The sequence below is a fragment of the Prionailurus viverrinus genome, chromosome D3 (assembly GCF_022837055.1).
Source record: "Prionailurus viverrinus isolate Anna chromosome D3, UM_Priviv_1.0, whole genome shotgun sequence".
Taxonomy (NCBI): domain Eukaryota; kingdom Metazoa; phylum Chordata; class Mammalia; order Carnivora; family Felidae; genus Prionailurus; species Prionailurus viverrinus.
Window position 1 is genome coordinate 8,324,741 of NC_062572.1, and position 19,496 is coordinate 8,344,236.

At 42.1% G+C, this 19,496-nt stretch overlaps 2 protein-coding genes across 6 annotated transcripts in view; one reads left to right on the top strand and one right to left on the bottom strand.

The window, feature by feature from the left end:
* The window catches only part of IFT81 (intraflagellar transport 81), a 228,110-nt gene that overhangs the window by 16,297 nt on the left and 192,317 nt on the right, over positions 1 to 19,496 (top strand). The gene's annotated exons all lie outside the window — the stretch shown is intronic.
* Positions 3,825 to 19,496, bottom strand: part of P2RX7 (purinergic receptor P2X 7) — a 50,263-nt gene continuing 34,591 nt past the window's right edge. For 2 of the 4 annotated variants that reach the window (XM_047827335.1, XM_047827336.1), the window contains 5 exons: positions 16,866 to 16,956; positions 15,286 to 15,351; positions 15,050 to 15,199; positions 13,165 to 13,266; positions 8,256 to 9,752 (listed from right to left, as the gene is read on the bottom strand). In XM_047827335.1, the coding sequence (XP_047683291.1) occupies positions 9,261 to 9,752; positions 13,165 to 13,266; positions 15,050 to 15,199; positions 15,286 to 15,351; positions 16,866 to 16,956 (901 nt within the window). In that variant the 3' untranslated portion in view covers positions 8,256 to 9,260. Of the gene's footprint in view, positions 3,937 to 6,735; positions 8,133 to 8,255; positions 9,753 to 13,164; positions 13,267 to 15,049; positions 15,200 to 15,285; positions 15,352 to 16,865; positions 16,957 to 19,496 lie in introns of those variants that run through there. The other 2 variants (XM_047827338.1, XM_047827337.1) reach the window with 2 other exon arrangements.

A 19,496-nucleotide genomic window follows, 5' to 3' on the forward strand; every position in this document is an offset into this window, starting at 1 on the left:
TGTAAAGAAAGTACATATTTTTAATACCATAAAGAAATATCCACAAAATGTAAAAATTGCTCAGTTGCCTATGCATTAGTTTTTGGTTTTGTTTTTGGCAATTTAAAAAGTTGTGGTAAATATATATATACCATAAATTTGATTTCAACTACTTCTAAGTGTACAATTCAGTGGCATTAAGTATATTTACAATGTTGTACAACCATCATCACCATCCATCATCACCATCCATCTCTAGAACTTTTTCATCCTCCCGAATAGAAGCTCTGAACCCATTAAACACCAGCTTTCTATTTCCCTCCTCCCCTAGCATCTGGTAACCTTTATTCTACTTTCAGTCTCTATGGATTTGCCTGTTTTGGGTATTTCGTGTAAATAGAATGATACAGCGTGTGGCTTTTTGTGTCTGATTTATTTCACTTAGCATAATGTTTTTAAGGTTCATCCATGTTGTAGAATGTATCAGAACTCCATCCCATTTTATGGCCAAATGATATTCCATTGTATAGATACATCCCATTTTGTTTATCCATTCATCTGTTGGTGGACATTGGGTTGTTACCATCTTTTGGCTGTTGTCAGTAATGTTGCTATGGACATTTGTGTATGGGTATGTATTTGAGTCCCTGCTTTCAGTCCTTTTGGGTATATACCTAGAAGTGGAATAGTTGGATCATATGGAAATTCTATATTTCAGTATCTGACAAACTGCCAAGTATAAGCATTATGTTTTATATTCAGGATATATTTGTTATAATTAAAAAGAAAGAAAGGAGGTGTATTTGGTAGGACTGCCATAACAAAGCACCATAGACAGTGTGGTTTATTTATTTATTTATTTTAATAAAGAAATATTTATTATAATAAAAAAATTGTATATCAGAAAAAATACCCTAAAGCTAGTCTATTTCTTTTTTTTTAAATATGAAATTTATTGTCAAATTGGTTTCCATACAACACCCAGTGCTCATCCCAAAAGATGCCCTCTTCAATACCCATAACCCACCGTCCCCTTCCTCTCACCCGCCATCAGCCCTCAGTTTGTTCTCATTTTTTAAGAGTCTCTTATGCTTTGGCTCTCTCCCACTCTAACCTCTCTTTTTTTTTTTTTCCTTCCCCTCCCCCATGGGTTCCTGTTAAGTTTCTCAGGATCCACAAGAATGAAAACATATGGTATCTGTCTTTCTCTGTATGGCTTATTTCACTTAGCATCACACTCTCCAGTTCCATCCACGTTGCTACAAAGGGCCATATTTCATTCTTTCTCATTGCCACGTAGTACTCCATTGTGTATATAAACCACAGTTTCTTTATCCATTCATCAGTTGATGGACATTTAGGCTTTTTCCATAATTTGGCTATTGTTGACAGTGCTGCTATAAACATTGGGGTACAAGTGCCCCTATGCATCAGTACTCCTGTATCCCTTGGGTAAATTCCTAGCAGTGCTACTGCTGGGTCATAGGGTAGGTCTATTTTTAATTTTTTGAGGAACCTCCACACTGTTTTCCAGAGCGGCTGCACCAGTTTGCATTCCCACCAACAGTGCAAGAGGGTTCCCATTTCTCCACATCCTCTCCAGCATCTATAGTCTCCTGATTTGTTCATTTTGGCCACTCTGACTGGCGTGAGGTGATATCTGAGTGTGGTTTTGATTTGTATTTCCCTGATGAGGAGTGACGTTGAGCATCTTTTCGTGTGCCTGTTGGCCATCTGGATATCTTCTTTAGAGAAGTGTCTATTCATGTTTTCTGCCTATTTCTTCACTGGATTAGACAGTGTGGTTTAAACAATAGAAATCTGTTTCCTCACAATTCTGGAGGGTAAAACTCCAACATCTGTCTAGGTATCAACATGGTTCATTTTTTCTAGGCTTCTCTCCTAGTCCTTTCCCTCTGCACCTGTGTCCCAATCTCTTCTTATAAGGACACCAGTCAGATTGGAATAGAGCTCACCTGTATAATCTCATTTTACCTTAATCACCTCATTGAAGGCTATATCCCCCAAACCAGTCATATTCTGAGATAATGGGAGTTAGTATTTCAACATGTGCATCCAGTGGGGGTGCAAACTTCAGCCCATGACAGGGTGGAGAGCCAGCCATAAGCTAACTCTTCATTAACTTACCTAAACAAACCATGATAGACGGAAAACTGAAAAGATGGTTTTTAATCTGGATTTTTGGATTTCAGGAAATGCCATTGACCTTTTCTGATATCTCTAAATTGATTTGTCATTATCCATGGTATATTCCAATGAGGAATGAGGAGGCTCTTCTTAAATGTACATTCAAGAAAGATTAAAGGTTTTTAACAAATACTATCTTTGCTGGAAAAGAGAGAGAGCGAGAGAGCACTCTTATTAAAGGCTCACCTTGTCCTTAAGGAAAAATGTCATGCACATTGTGTCCTGCCTTGACTGTCTCTCAGTGTCATTTGATACCCATCTCTGGCATCATCTTAAGTTGCTGTGTGCAACTCTGTTACATGAGTGTGCCTTAACGTATTTGACCAATCCCCCATTGTTGGACCTGAAGGAATTTAACACAATTCTTTCTTGGATTCTTTCTTTTCTTCCTGTCACCATCACCAACTTAGGAGTCCAGGTTGCTTCCTTTTTTTTTTTTTAATATATGAAATTTATTGTCAAATTGGTTTCCATACAACACCCAGTGCTCATCCCAAAAGATGCCCTCTTCAGTACCCATCACCCACCCTCCCTTCCCTCCCACCCCCCATCAGCCCTCAGTTTGTTCTCATTTTTTAAGAGTCTCTTATGCTTTGGCTCTCTCCCATTTTAACCTCTCTTTCTCTCTCTCTCTTTTTTTTTTTTTTTCTTTTCCTTCCCCTCCCCCAGGGGTTCCTGTCAGGTTGCTTCCTTAGTCACTCCTATATGATCCCAGCCAACTTTCTAGGTTTCCCTTCCAGCCAACATTCTCATGACTGCCCAAAGGATGTTCTTGAGTCACTGCTCTCCTCATGTCCCTGGGCAACCCAAGAGTTGCCCCATCTTGACTTTGCAATTGGTCCAAACATCTACGCTTTTTTTTTTCTGTTTGTTTTGTTTAAGGAAGTTCCTCAAATCAGTCTCTTTTTAATCTTCATCTCCTTTCTGGGGAGCCAGCCAGGTCTACCAGTAATCTGAGCACATACATTCTCATTTCTTTCTGGGCCTGCTTCATGCTGCTGTTCCTGTCAGCAGTGCCTCTTCTCATCCCACCAGACAGTGTGTCCCATGTTCCCGCTCTCTTCATCTAGGGAGGGCCAGCTCATGTGTCACGAGCTCCACAAAGCCCCCCGTGGTTACTCTTGCCTGTGTGGATTTTGCCTTTCTTTAACCTTCTGGTTCACTGGGATGGACCCACACCATTTATGAAGCAGTAAGAAAACAAGTCCCTCCCCAAATAGACCCAGAAGACGAGGACTGTATAGTAAATGTCCCTGTCATACTCGCCATCGGACAGCTCTTGGAACACACTTTTTTTCCACTTCAGTGTTTGCACTTGCTGTCCCTGTGTTCCTCCAACTTGTCAACTTCCTGACATTCAGATCCAGCTTAAATGCCACTTCCTTGGAGAGGCCATCCCTGACCCCTGTCAGAAGTAATTCTATTGTTTCTTCACAGCATGCTGCTCGTTTTTCTCATACCCTTTATCCCAAGCTATTCCCATCTCATCTCTTTACGTATCGCTTACCTGCTTCCCCCGCTGCACCTAGCCTCCAGGGGAGCCTGTCTTGTTTACTTCTTTATCCACACCATCTGTGCAGTGCTGGGTTGCTCGGTAAATGTTTGCTGAGGGAATTAATGAGATTGAATAGAATGGGGGTAGAGAAAGGGGACAGGGGACATGGAGACTGTCCCTTGGATTTCTGGTTTGGGAAATTGAGCTGATGGCAGGTGACACTATTACTGAGCTTGAAACTTCTGGAGGAGCACCTGTGGGTGAGGTGGAGAGAGCAGAGATAGACAGTGATTTCTCCTTTGTACCCATTTGATTTGCCTCTAAAGTATTTTAAGTAGAATATCTAGAGGTGGTTAAATATATGGGCCTGAGGTTTAGGAGTGATACTAGGGCACCATCCAAATAACAGGGGCGCCTGGGTGGCTCAGTTGGTTAAGCATCTGGCTCATGGTTTGTGAGATAGAGCCCTGGGTTGGGCTCCATGCTGACAGCGTGGAAGCTGCTTGGGATCCTCTCTCCCTCTCTGCCCTTCCCCTGCTCATGCTCTCTCTCTTTTTCTCTCTCTAAAAATAAATAAATAAACTTAAAAAAATAACATCAATGACTAGCTAGCATATTTAGACCTATGGCTAAAACTTTATTTAAAAAAAATTGTTTTAATATTCATTCTTGAGAGAGACAGAGACAGAGACAGAGAAGGAGAGAGAACACAAGTGGGGGAGAGGCAGAGAGAGAGGGTGACACAGAATCTGAAGCAGCCTCCAGGCCCTGAGCTGTCAGCACAGAGTCCAATGTAGGGCTCGAACCCATGATCTGCGAGATCATGATCTGAGCAGAAGTTGGATGCTTAACCGACTGAGCCACCCAGGTGCCCCTGAAACTTTAAAAAATAATAATAGCCAACATTATTGAGTGCTTACACTGCAACAGGTGGTGAGCAAAGTGCTCTACATACATTTACACTTATAATATTTAAGACTTAAAACAACCCTTGGACACAAAGATACAACTGAGCATTCTAAGAATTGGATAAACTGCCTGAGGCCACTGAGCTAATTAGTGAGTGAGCAGGATTTGACTTCAGGTGATCAGTTTCCAGAGTCTCTTTCCTACTGTACCATGTGCTGGAATAGGCATGCAATGGACCCCAAACCAAGATGAACCCTTTGCCTTTGAGGAGCTTATTTTTTGCTTGGGGAAATAAAATATAGCTCATAAGTTACCATACTCAACAAGCTTGCATAAGACACTTATTCAACCTTGTCAAGAATGGCAGTTATTTAGGGGTGCCTGGGTGGCTCAGTTGGTTAAGCATCTGACTCTTGATTTTGGCTCAGGTCATGATCTCACAGTTTGTAAGTTCGAGCCCCGTGTCATGCTCTTTACTGATAGTGCAGGGCTTGCTTGGGATTCTCTCCCTCTCCCATTCTCTCTGTCCCTCCCTTGTTCTTTCTCTCTCTCAAAATTAATAAAATGAACTTAAAAAAAAAAGGCAATTATTTGGTTAAAATGGCCAGTCAGTGTTAGCTACCTCCTCTGCTGATTCCAGAAGACTCAGTCTCATGTGACCTTGACAATTAAGAGGAACTAAGGATGTTAGAAATGCAAAATCCTCTCTGTGAATCATGTCTGGAAACATAATTTGTAATCCTTCTGGGACTGGAAAAGAGGAAACTGAAAGATCACAGTAAAAGCAAAAAAAGATAGTGATCTCTTCCAAAGAGGGCAGAAATGAGTCAGGGGACACTCGGGATTCCCAGAATGATGACTGCATGGGATTAGAATATGGGTTGAGAAATATATAAGCAGTAGGAAGTGAAAAACCACACCCAGTGCACACGTTTGGCTCATTTGAATAAAAGGGGGGTGGTGGTCCCAGTTTCTTGCAGGCTCTACAAGGCAGGGTTTTATACAGACAGTGACTGTGCAGAAACCATGCCAAGCCTTTTAATTTTTGAGGGCGGCCAGTTGGCCAGGAATTAGGGGTGTTTTAATCACCTCCTTTTCACCCCATTGGTGAGGGAAGGATTCCCATCCTAAGATTATGGAGATGGCCAAATGCATGACATCCATCATTACACAGGTGAAATTGGCAGCAGTTTATTAATCACATAATCAGAGGTCAGAAGGTTGCATTTGGGAACAGAGTGAACAACCAGAGGCAGTGGGAGGCAGTCATGTTTTGTAGTATCATGAGAGTGAGGTGCCCTGTGGCTCCCACAGGAGGATGTGATTGTCTTTTGGATAATTCCATGGGTGGCAGAGAACTCAAACTCTCTATTCAGGGGTCAGCAGAAAGTGCATCTGCTCCATATGCCAAAGAAGGTCATTTGTCTAGGTGACTTCTTCTATGGGAACAGGTTGGGGAGGGGAATTTGCATTTAAGCCACTACGCCCTCCTGATTTCACCAAATGTCAAGCTGTAATGGTTCACAGAACTTAGGCAAACCCTTGTTTACATTTACTGGTTTATTATAAAGGATATAATAAAAGATACAGATGAACAACCAAATGAAGAAGTACATAGAGCAAGGTCCTTAAGGGGCCTGAGCACAGATGCTTCTGTCCCTGTGGGGTTGGGGAACACCACCCTTCCAGCATGTGGATGTATTCATCAATCCAGAAGCTCTCCAAATCTCACAATTTAGACAATTTTACGGGGGCTTTGTTACGTAGGCACAATCAATTATTAACTAAATTTCCAACCCCTCTCCATCCTGGAGGATGCAGAGTGGGGCTCAAAGTTCTAAGCTTCCGATCATGGCTTGGTCTCTCTGGTTACCAGCCCCCGTCCTGAAGTTAGGAGCCCACCAAGAGTTGCCTCATTAGAATATACGACACTCTTAACACCCAGAAAATTCCAAGGGATTTAGGAGCTCTGGGAACAGAGACCAAATATGTATCTTGGTGTCAGGAACTGGGAATAGAGACCGAATATATATCTTACTATGTCATAGTGCTTCAGTGAATATGTGTTGAATGAAAGTGTCAATGAGTGACTGTGATTTGGGGATCTTCTGAGAAAAGGAAGTAAAAGGAGCACTTCAGTTATCATAAATTATACATTACTTTTTATTATCAAAACAGTCTAGTTAAGACAAGTACATTGCCAAGCTAGAATTAGGAAGTGTTCAAAGACTTGTGCCCCCTGAAGAGAGGAATGCAAGTTCGTTACCAATGCTACATGAAATCTGTCAACGTTTACAAAAAAGCATGAACACAGACAGGAAACAGTGACTACCCGGCAATTACCATATAGAATAATGGAAGTAAGTCCAAGGAAACAGTCCCTACAAAGTGTGATTCTCCTTGGGATGCCTTTGCTGATGACATTACTTTATGCAGTAGGCTAAAGACAAGTTACAAATATGGTGCATATTATTGCAGGAAGTGTCAGACATTTCACACACGGTTGGCATAACACATCACTCTCTCACCTAAAGCATCTGTGAGGAAGGCAGAGGAGAATAGTAGGTGGATCCAGTGACTACCTGTCATTCCACATTCTGACTCCATTTGGGACCTTCAGAGGTGATAGAAACCAGGGAGAAGGCACCAGAAACAAAAACAAAAACAAAAACAAAAAACCAAAAAAAGTATAAAGGCTCAGAGGCTGTCAGAATGGAGACCTGTAGCTCTTACATAGAATTCTAGGAGTAAAAGTTTAAATTCTGAAGAAGTAATGTATCATTCACTTTTCAAAAAGATCTCATATACATAAGAAGTCCTATCTACTACCTCTGAACAGTAGCAAAAATGAAAGTTCAGTCTGGCCTACCTTATTCCTGAGTTTAAAGCCAGATAAAATCCTGGGTCAAAAAAAAAAGTGTCTTGTTCATATTTGATTTACATTAATACAGTAGAAAGCATCTGGTTTTCAAAAAGTATCTAAATGGCAAGTCTTGGAATAGGTGCTAAAAAATCACAGATCCTTCATCACTCACAGTGTTGAACAGTGGTCTCTATTTATTCTTTAAAATAGTTGTTTAGAAATAATCAATTCCAGTGCCAAAACCGTGAAAAGGAAATCCTGAAGGAGGATCCTAAAACCTCCTGACTCTCCATTTTCATATTCTTAGCAGTTGACGTATAGAAATGGTAAAGGTTTGGGTGTGAGTTACTTTTTAAGGAGCATCCAAACCTCATCCATTCTAATTGTCTGCAAAGTACAGAACATTAAAGGCATAAACGTGGCCTTTTCTAGTTTTTAACAGCAGTAGCTACTTCCAGTCATAGAAGTAGGATGTGGATTAGAATGTATTGGGTAGCTCAGCAGTGAGATTGGATGGATTCCAGAGCTGGTCTGGTGGGTTACCTGATTTGGTCTGCAGCCCGGATAGAATTGCTGAACAGACACCTAAGCCCCTAAGGGACTTCTGTTTCGGTCCAGGTATAGGCTGAGCCTCTGTTCCAGTGAGTCAGGCTTGCTCTCTGTCCCAGTCATCTGTTGCTGTGTAACAAACAACCCAAATTTAGTGGCTTAAGACAACAGTTCCGTGGGTGCCTGGGTGGCTCAGTCGGTGAAGCATCTGACTCGATTCCAGCTCAGGTCGTGATCTCATGGCTCGTTGGACTGAGCCCCCGTCAGGCTCTGTGCTGACAGTGCAGAGCCGGCTTAGGATTCTCTCTCCTTCTCTCTCTGCCTGTCCTCTGCTTGCACGTGCTCACTCTCTCTCTCAAAATAAATAAACGTTAAGACAAAAAGAACAGCAACAATTTTGTTCTGTGGGTTCCCTGGGAAGCGTCTCATGCAATTGCAGTAATATGTGAGCAGGGTGTGGAATGACCCGAATGCTTCTCTCCCATGTCTAGTGAGTGGGTTTGGAAGGCCTGAAAGCTGGGGACTGGTCAGGTGTCTCTATTCTCCATGTGGCCACTTGCGCTTCCTCACAGTAGGGTGGTCTCAGGATGGACGTTTATACCGGGGCTAGCTTCCTTCACAGCAGATGTGTCAAGGGACAGGAAGTGGAAGCTTTCTGTCAGCCTCAAGACCAAGACCCCAAAGCTGGCACAGCGTTACTTGTAGTACTGGATAAAGCAATCAGAGCTGCCCAGATGCAAGGGGAGGAGACATAACCCTCAGGTTCTGAGGCATCAGCGCCGAAGAATTTGTGGCCACTTTTAATCATCCACATTTTCCAACCAGCACCCAAACGGTTTGTTAGGGTTTGTTCGTAGTTGTCCATTATCCCACTCTGTCCTCATAAGGAGGCTCTGCATTCATGTAGCTCTTTGTGCATGAACAAGAAAGTTCATGTACACTCTCCCAATTTGTCCTTCCAGTATCTCTGTGAGATAGGTTGGGTAATACGGCAACGAGGAACAGAGGTTAAAGGCCTAGGATCACACAACTTCCCAGTGACAGAACTGAGACATCAATCTGAATTTCTTGACTCGGTCCATGCTGAGGGGTTCTGGCTTATGTGCCTATTTGTTCGGTCTGCTCTCTGACACACATAGAGCTGCAGGAGAGGAAAACACATTTCCCTTTGGCTGAAAATTTGGCCACAGATCTTTGCAGGTCAAGCTCAGGTTGCAAACAAAGGTCATGTTCACATGACTGGTCAGCCCCGTGCCTTCAGTAAGGACTCTTGAAGCCACTGTACTGGCCTTCACTCTTGGGAAACTCTCTCCGGATCCTCCAGCGGCAGCAGCTGGGCAGGATGGCAAAGTCAGCGAGGTCCTGGGAGCCGAAGCGCCACGTGGTGTAGCACCTGTAGGCACAGTGCCGCAGCTGGCTGTTGGCGTTTTCGTCCAGCGCCAGCAAGGGCTCCTGGTAGAGCAGAAGGAACCGCAGGACGCGCCGGGACAAGACGAGCTTCCTGAATGGCTCCGAGGTGGTGATGCAGGCGCCAGCCTTTTTCCGACAGCACAGCTCCTCCAGGCACCTGTGGCTCTCAGGGAGTTGGGACGGGAGGCAGTGTCCACACTGGCACCAGGCAGGGCTGTCGCCGAATCTAGGAGTCACTTCACTTAACAGCTGCATCTCCTCCGGCTGTCCAGGTATAGGGGGTGGGTCACAGAGAGACATGGGCAGCCTGGACAAGTCTGTGAAGTCCGTTGAGGGTCTCTGAAAAAGTCAAGTTTCCAAGCCCATCAGCAATGACAACCCCTAGGTGTCTAGGTTCTTTAATTTTGGTATTAATTTATAAAATTATACCTAATATCCCATGAATAGTAGCTCTCATTTATCAAATGTATGTATCAAGACTGTGCTAGTGTTTTATAAACTCGACTTATTTAGCCTTTGAAGAACCTCATGAGGTATGTGTCCTTATCTCCATTTTACAGATTTGGAAAGTGAAATTCAGAATAGCCAGGCCTCAAGGCAGGTATCACCTCTTCAGAGAGACTTTCTTGCCCTGACCACCCCAGTCTAGGGAGTTCCCGCCACCCAGGTCATTTTCTTGGTGCATCATGAGATACTGTGTTCTTCATCGTCCTTATCACTATCTGAAATAATCTTCCTAATTGATATGTTCACCTGATGATTCTTCTTCCACATGAAAGCGGGGGCCCTGTCTGCTTTGTTACTGCTGTATTCCCAGTGCCTACGACGGTACCCAGCACATTATAGGCAGTAAATGTTTGTTGACTTTGCTCTGCTCGCTCCCTTTCCACCAGGCTCCTTCTTCTGGCAAATCCATTTGTTATCCTCCAAGAAAAGTTGCCATAATTCATATCTGTTCTTTGTAACACAGACCTTCATTCACAGAGTTTGAGTCTGTACCTTTATTTATTTTTGATGTTTGTTTATTTTTGAGAGAGAGAGAGAGATAGAGTGTGAGTTGGGGAGGGGCAGAGAGAGAAGGAGACACAGAATCTGAAGCAGGCTCCAGGCTCTGAGCTGTCAGCACAGAGCCGGACATGGGGCTTGAACTCACGAGCGATGAGATCATGACTTGAGCTGAAATCAGATGCCCAACCTACTGAGCCACCCAGGTGCCCCTGAGTACATTCCTTTAAATTAAGTAGCTCTTATACATGAGCGCATACAGCAGCACTATTTACAATAGCCAAAGGGTAAAAACAACCCAAATGTCTGCCAACGGATGAATGGATAAAAATATGTTATGTCCAAAGACTTGTACCTTCAGAGATCATTTCTATAGTTTGTTAAAAATATGTTATATCCATGCAGTGGAGTATTATTCATCTAAAAAAAATAGGAGCAATGTACTGACACCTGCTACAACATGGATGAACCTTGAAAACATTATGAAAAGTGAAAGAAGTCAGACACAAAAATCATACAAATTTTGTATGATTCTGTTTATATGAAATGTCCCAAATAGGTGCATCCATGCTGACAGAAAGCAGATGGATGATTGCCAGGAAAAAAATTATTTCCAGGGACCAGGGGGAAGTGGGTATGAGGAGTAACTGCTGAGTGAATACAGGGTTTCCTTGTGGGTTGATGAAAATGTTCTGGAACTAGATAGTACAATGGTTGCACAGCATTGTGGATAAACTTTTGAATTTTGAATTTTAAATGTCACTGAATTGTACACTTTGCAATGGTTAAAATGGTAAATTTTATGTTGTGTGTATTCCTCCCTGCCCCAAGTTCACATTACACCCAAATCCAGCAAGGACATTTCAAGAATGGAAAAATTTTGGCCAGCCTCTCTCAATAAGAGATATAAAATCTTAAGTATTTGTGAATCAAATCCAGCAATAAATACAAAGAATAATACATTACATTCAAGTTGATTTTATTGCAGGAATACAAGGTTGGCTTAATATTTGGAAATCAATTTGTGTAATTCACCACATAACAGAAAAAGGAAAGCTCATTGATCATTTTTTTAAAAAGCAGAAAAAAGCATTATTTTAAAATTCAGTATCCATTTATGATAAAAATTTTTAGCAAGCTGAGAACAGAGGGGCTTCCTTCCTTTCTTCCTTCTTTCCTTTATTCCTTTCTTTCTTTAATATTTTATTTTTGAGAGAGCACAAACTGAGGAGGGGCAGAGAGAGAGAGGGACAGAGGATCTGAAATGGGCTCTGCACTGACAGCAGCGAGCCAGATGTGGGGCTCGAACTCACGAACTGTGAGATCATGACCTGAGCTGAAGTCGGACACTCACCTAATTGAGCCACCCAGGTGCCCCCAGAGGGGACTTTTCTTAATCTAATAAAGCATTCATTAAAATCCTACAGCAGGGGTGCCCAGGTGGCTAGGTCAGTTAAGTGTCTGTCTCTTGATTTCAGCTCGTGTCTTGATTTCAAGGTTCATGAGTTTGAGCTCCATATCGGGCTCTGTGCTAGCAGTGTGGAGCCTGCTTGGGATTCTCATTCTCTCCCTCTTTCTCTGCCCCTCCCCCACTTGCTTGCGTTCTCGCTCTCTATCTCAAAAATAAATAAATAAACTTAAAAAAAAACCTACAGCAAATACTATAGTAAAATATAGAAAGTTTTCTTCCTGAGGTAGGGAAGGAGGCAAAGAGGCTTGCTATTACAGCTTCTAATCAGTATTGTACCAGAGGTCCTAGCAGGTGTAATAAACACCAGGAGCTGGAAGAGGCAAAGAAGGATCCTCCTCTAGAGCCTTCAGGCGGAGCCCTACCAATGTTTTGATTTCAGACTTACAGCCTCCAGAATTGTGAGAAAATGAATTTCTGTTGTTTTAAGCTACTTAATTTGTGGTGACTTATTATGGCAGCTATAGAAATAATACAGTTAGTGAAGCTATCTGGCAATCAGAGCTGCTGAGAAGAGTGGGAATTAAAGCACTTCCTTTAGGAGTGGCTGGGTGGCTGAGATGGTTAGGTGACCTACTCTTGATTTTAGCTCAGGTCATGATTTCATGGTTCATGAGATCGAGCCCTGCATGGGGCTCTGTGCTGACAGCTTGGAGCCTGTTTGGGATTCTCTCTCTCTCTCTTGATCTCTCTGCCCCTTCCCTTCTCAAAAACAAACAAAAAACAAACCACCCCCTTTAGAGAATGGTTTGGTAGTATCATATGCCTGTCTTCTGATCCAGCAGGTCCACTTGTAGGTACTATATATTTACCATGGCAGAATTTTTGGCATGAGCTCCAAACTGGAAACTACCCAAATGTCCATCAACAATAGAAGGGATAAATAAATTGGATGTTTATAAAATGGAAATGATACACAATGAGAATGAACTATTGCTATATTCAGTGTTATGGATGACTCACAAAAATAATGTTGAATGAAAGAAGCCAGACACTCCACAGAGTATATACTAAATACACATAGGATTCAAATTTTATAAAATTATGGAAGAGATAAAACTAATCTTTGGGTGCAGGATAGTGATGACTTTTAAGAGAAGGTAGTGTGATTGGGTGGACGCATGAAAAGTGTTTCTGCTAATAATATTCTGAGTGCTGGTTACATGTACTTAACTGTGTTAGAATTCATCAATTGTGACTCACCCAAATTGATAGATATATTTATATTTAATAATACATTTTCTTTAAAAAAAAAAAAGACTAAATGTTTTAACTTACTGGGACTTTTTCACCTTTGACACCTTGCAGACTTCTCCCAAGTAGCCTCTGGTCCACCATTCTAATGTGGGATTCATCCACAAAGGACACATATTTTAACGTCTAGGAAAAAAGGGTTAAAATTTTTACCCACTTTTGTACAGAATTATCAACAATCACACACCTGAAACATATCTAAAGGCAAATGTTATTCCTATTTACCCAACAACATACTGTAGAGAAGCTGACCCAAAACTCTTGCTAGCCAAGAATGATGTCTGAGTCTAAAGGTAAATTAGGTGTGGAGCCCTATGCACGTAATATGCCGGCTTGGAGTCTCCTTGGTTTACCACCTGCTATTTTTAAGTCTCCCACGTGCGATGTAAAAGTCCTTTGTTGTGTTCCCTCAATTTCAGTTAATCTAGATGGAATATCTCCAGAAAACTGTACTATTGCAACTTAAGCTGTTTATTATTTTTGTCGAGTTTCATCCCATCTTGGGCCGTGAAATGGTAATTGTTTTCAGTTTCAAAATGAACTTTTATTTCAAATTGTATAATACACGTACAGTGGCCAGTGAATTGTGCATTCAGCTGCTGGGAAAGAACAATAATATTCTTGGATGAGGGAAAGACAAAGAAACCTTCTTTGTTGTTTTAGGTACTGGAGATCTCTCCTTGATGGGGGGAAATCATGGAACCAAGTGTAGGGGACTTGCTTACTAAAACCCAAATTAAATAAGTTGAAACAATGCAGATGAGCTAAAATTCCCTTTGACAAGTCCCCCATTCTAGGCTCCTCTGCAGAAGGAATCACTGTTGTCACTTTTGTGTGTGTCCAGTAACTTTTAGTGTACATGTTACCCTCCCTATACACAAATGTGTGTGTGTATAATAAATGTGGAAAATATAGAGAATACATATATATAGAATATATGTGTGTATTTGTGTGTATATGTGTACACATATAATATACATGTAGAAAACACATAAAGTAAGTATATGTCTGTAGTTGTGTTTTAGCCTATATATCATGCCATATATGTTGTCCTGTAGTTTGCTGTTTTGCTTTCAACAACGCATTTTGGATGTTTGTTCATGCCAGTACTTATGACACAGTGGTCCTGAAGATGCATTCTGGATTCTGAAACCAGCCTGCCTAAAGCTGGAATTTCAGCTCTGCCACTCAGTAGCTGTATGGCTTTGGGCAAATTATTTAACCCTCCTGCACCTCAACTTCCTCATCTTTAGAAAGAGATGATAGTAGCATCTATTTATAGGGTTGTTGTGAAGATTCAGTGAATTAATAGATATGAAGCACTTTGAAGTGCTGTAAAATGTTTGCTCTTATTATTATCCACCTCATTCTTTTAAACTGGTGCCTGGCACTCCTTGCTATGGACCAGTCATAGTTTCTTTCACCATCTGCCTGTTGGACACTTGGGTAGATGCTCTTTCTTCACTGTTACAGACAGTGCTGCAATGGATCAAGTGTACATGGTACCGCTTGGGCACTCACGTGAGTGCTTCTCAAGGGCAGGTATGGAGAAGTGGAAATGCCAGGCTGTAAAGAATGTCCCACTTAAATGTTACTAGATACTGCCAAATTGTTCTCCAAAGTCATTTTACTATTATTTTTTTTGCTGAACTAAATTAATAACTCTGATGAAATTGACAAGTCCTAGAACATAAAAATTTGTTCTCCCTCTATCTTGCCTCTTTATTTTTATTTCTATTCTTCCCTAAGACCAAAAAGGATTCATCTGAGAGTGGTGGATCAGGGTAGAGTCCAGACACTTGTCCACCATGGGATTACACTTGTGATTTTGGCCTTATTTTTGCACGGTTCTCAGTGATCTGATGGACTTTCTGGGTGTTTTGGCACCTCCTGACGCGACGCGCCTTACCGCCTTGGGCTCCACGATGGTCTCACACTTCTTCCGGTAGTAGTATTCATTGACTGCACAGCATTCGCAGCACTTGAAACATGGATAAATGTGGGATCGGCAGCATTTACTCGAGTAAGTGTTGATGAGAAAGTCAATGAACAGAGTGGCCTGGGAAAAAACCCAGACCAGGGCCATGTTAGCGAGATTTCTTTTTGCCAAATCACTTTCCTAAAGCACGGGAAAGAATCCCTTACCAAACCAAAGTAGGAGAGGGTTGAGCCAATGTACACGACCAGCTGGATAATGTCAAATTTCCCTCCCTGAAAACAGAATGGAAAAGGTTACTTCATTGACATTCAGAGCAGTGCTCTTTTGCTCTAACATGTAATTGTTAGCTCCAGCAGAGGAGGGAGTCTGTGACCGTGACTTCCATAGATGAGTCCAAGTTGTTCACGGTAACAGAGGCCACAGAGACTGAAAATAGGATACCCATTCGTTCTGCTTCTGCCTTCTGGGATGTGCTCAAAAACATGAGTGTTTTAAACAAAGAAGCACTGGAGTCCACACACCAAGAGGAGAACCATTAAAGGTTTGTTGTTTTTCCATACAAGGTGAGAGCTTCAGACAAGTTTGCCCTAAAAGTGGTTTACGATTACTTTGGAAGCAGAGGGGAAGAATGTCTGCATGGTCTTCCCTTAGGGGCCCTTGTGGTTTTTATTCTCGGTGGTCTTTCTGTCCTCTCAGTTTCTATCTCATTGACTCTTGTGCTGCTTAGCACTATATGACATAAATAATATACTGTTGGAGAAGGCATTGTGAGCATCTATGGATTTTGCATGCCCAGCATCCCCTCCCTCCTTATTCTGGAGATAGCACCCCAACTTGGTCCCTGTAGTTTGCAGGCAAGGAGCTGGTTCAAGGCAAGTCCAAGATCAGCCATTGAGAGTATGGTATGATCCAAACATAGTGATTATTTCAGCAGTGGGCATGGGGCTCATATTGGGTCAGTCAGAGCCAATGGCATCTGCCTGAGGCCTTTGATGAAACTTTTAGCAAAGACACGTTCTCTTTGTATTGAGATTGCTAACCTGGCAAGATATACGGAGCTGCCTGAAACCACTGTGTAGAAATGGACAGCTGAGGATGATGCCAAAAACAGAGGAGAACATATGTAAGAAATGGAGGGAGGCAGATTCCTAATGATGTTATTTGAACATCTGGATCCAGCCATGCCTGAATCCTGAAAACTGCCCCTGAATTTTTTAACTATGTGAAATTAAAAAAAAAATTTCCCCTAAGCCAGTTTGAGTTGGCTCAAAGTTGCAAAGGGATTTCTTTCTCTTTCTCTTTTTCTAAGTATCAGAGTATTTTTTTTTAATGTTTATTTATTTTTGAGAGAGAGAGAGTGAGAGAGACAGAGCACAAGTGGGGAAGGAGCAGAGAGAGAGAGGGAGACACAGAATCTGAAGCAGACTCCAGGCTCTGAGCCGTCAGCACAAAACCCGACATGGGGCTTGAGCTCACAAACTGTGAGATCATGACCTGAGCCGAAGTCGGACACTTAACTGACTGAGCCACCCAGGCGCCCCTAAGCATCAGAGCGTTTTTTAAATTGAATATTAAAAATTTTTTTCCAGTCCCTTTCTTGTACTCATCAGATGACTTCATTGTGGACAGGACCCCAAGGACACTTCTTCCCCCTCTTATCCCACTTGCTAATGCACAGTGCCAGCTCATGACTATGGTGGCAACATTCACCCCTTCAGGCACTACAACAATAATTAGGATGCAGTCATAGGAATGGAGGTGCCAGTGGCTGGGAGCAGAGACTTACGGTGCCAAAAACCAGGATGTCAAAACGGATCCCAAAGACTTTTATCAGAGTCCGTTTTTCAACGTTGTTTTCCTTATAGTACTTGGCATATCTGTAGGAGGAGAAGGAACCATGTTTATAAATCTCTATCTGAATGTGCTGGTATTTCATGAAAGGAAAACCCCAAACAGGAGCTAGGCTAGTTTTTCTTGTTCATCCTCTAGCTCTGCTGCAGTGGACAGAGTGAAAAACATAATCCAAACCCACAAATTACTCTTTTGAAACTGAAGATCATTTCCGTACAACACCTCTTCTTTTTCCACAATCACAGAGCTATGGAAAATCTGCTTTTCATTTAAGATTAAAATCAACAATTTTTAACCAATACAGGGTTCACAATGAGCAGAGAAATCTTTAAAAATAGCTTCAAGCAAATCTGATTATTTCTTAAGAGGGTTTGGCTTCTAGAACAAAGTGGGGTGGAGGGATCTTAGATACTAATTGCTGGATTGGGGATACGTGCCCCTCAGCAATCTGTTCTAATTGTATTTTCTTAGGTTCTGTATTTGTCTATTTGCATCTGTTATCACAGGGCCAAACTAACAGCCCAAATTGTTTATATCTTCCCTGTGATCCAGCTTTTGTGGAGTGAGTGAAAATCATGTTAGGAGCCCATACCCCATACTGAATCCATATCCCCAACCACCCCCTGAAGCCCCGGCCAATATTTCCCTGGTGCCAGGTCACCCAGGGCCAGGTACCAGACAGTTGGAGACTGCATCTGTAGCCCAGAGCCTGCCCACATTACTCAGGCCAGCCAAATCCTAAGCTGTTTCCGCTGCCCTGTCTTGCCTGTCCCATGGAAAACACAGTAAAGGTTCTGGGCCACCTCCCAACAAATCCGGTCCTTCCCCTGTGGGCTTGTGTGGCATGGTGTGCCCCTCCTCTTGGGAAATGTAAGTAATAAAGTTCTTCCAGTGACAGTGACCTCTCCGTGTCATTACTCAGCCACCTTTATAAATTAAGACCTGGGCACAAATCACAATCGGCCCAAATACACAGCTCTCCCCAGTGTTGCAGTCAGGAAAAGTGGAATGTTTTGTTTTCATGGATAATTAGGAAGGCTTAAACCACATGCCTCACAAAACTTTTTAAATCTGTCCCTCCCTCTTACCACCTTTTGGTGGTGGTTTTTAGGTAAGGTATTTTCTTTCTGAGTTATTAGTTGACCATCTATTTACAGGTGCAGAGAGAATACACCCAGAATACAGATGCTCTGCCAGAATATACTATGGAGCATTTGAAACTCTAATTTCTTTTAACTCTCAAAATGTGATATTGAGATCGGTTAGGTATTCCCAGGTGCTTCAGCACCTATTTTTGGGCAGAGGGGTTTTGATTTCTTTGCTTCTTATTGTTCTCATTCCATGACTGTTGTTTCTTTTGCTGCTCTACTGAGTGATTTATTTTTTTAATACACAAAGCAAAAGGGTCTTGGTACAGTGGTTCTTGAACTCAGGATAAGAATCACATGGGAAGTGTGTTCAAAGGTAGATTCCTGGGCCTCACCCTCCAGGGGATGGTTTTAGAAGGTCTGAGATGTTCTTAGAAAGGTACCAGGTGGGTCTGGTACGTGTGGTTAGTGGTCCATGCTCTGAGTGGGATGTTTTTTGCACACTGTAATGGTTTGAATAATGGCCTCCCAAAAAGGTAGGTCCAAGTGCCTAATCCCTGTACCTGTGAATGTGACCTTATTTGGAAATAAGGCCTTTGCAGATGTGATTAAGGATCTCAAGATGAGATCATCCTGGATTTAGGGTGGGTCCAATGACCAGTGTCTTTATAAGAGAAAGGAGAGGAGAGTTGAAACAGAAACACAGAGGAGAAGCCCATGTAAAGAAGGAGGATCATCACTGGAATGATGTGGCCTTAAATCAAGGAACACCCAGAGTCACCGGGAGCTGGAAGAGGCAAGGAAGGATCCTTCCCTAGAGACTTCAGAGAGTGTGTCCCTGCTGACTCCTTGATTTTAGATTTCTGGCCTCCAGAGCTGAGAGAATACCCTCCTGTTGTTTTAAGCCACCAAGTTTGTGGTCATTTGTCACAGCAGGCACAGGAAACTAACACATGGATGTACCCATTCTGAACCAGAAAGGAGCATTGGGCATATGGTGTGGGTCTGCCCTACTTTATACTTGCTGTAAATAAACTGAATCACATGTTCACTGAATAAGGACCATTTGCCATGGATCTTTTGATAAAGGACAAAATTCTGTAATATGATCAACTTCTTCAACTTCTATGTTTTTGGAAGTTATATATATTTTTTCATATACCTCACTTAACCTTTAATTCCCTTCTCTTTTGTGTGGCTATTTGAAAGTAGCCTGTCCAGTTTTCCATCAGGACTTGACTATTCTTAACCAAAGATCTCTTTTGGTGCTCATTCCAGACAACATGTCTATCATTTTGTTCTAAAAGAATATTAACTTCATAACCACCTCAGTTCTTCAGAAAGCTCAGATCTCTCCAGGAGCTGATGTTCTCAGGCTTAGCTCAGCAATTCAAAGGGCATTTGCCAACATCTGTTTGGGACTTTGCCCTACATGCTTCTGCAGACTGCTGAAAAAAACAAAAACAAAAACCAAAAAA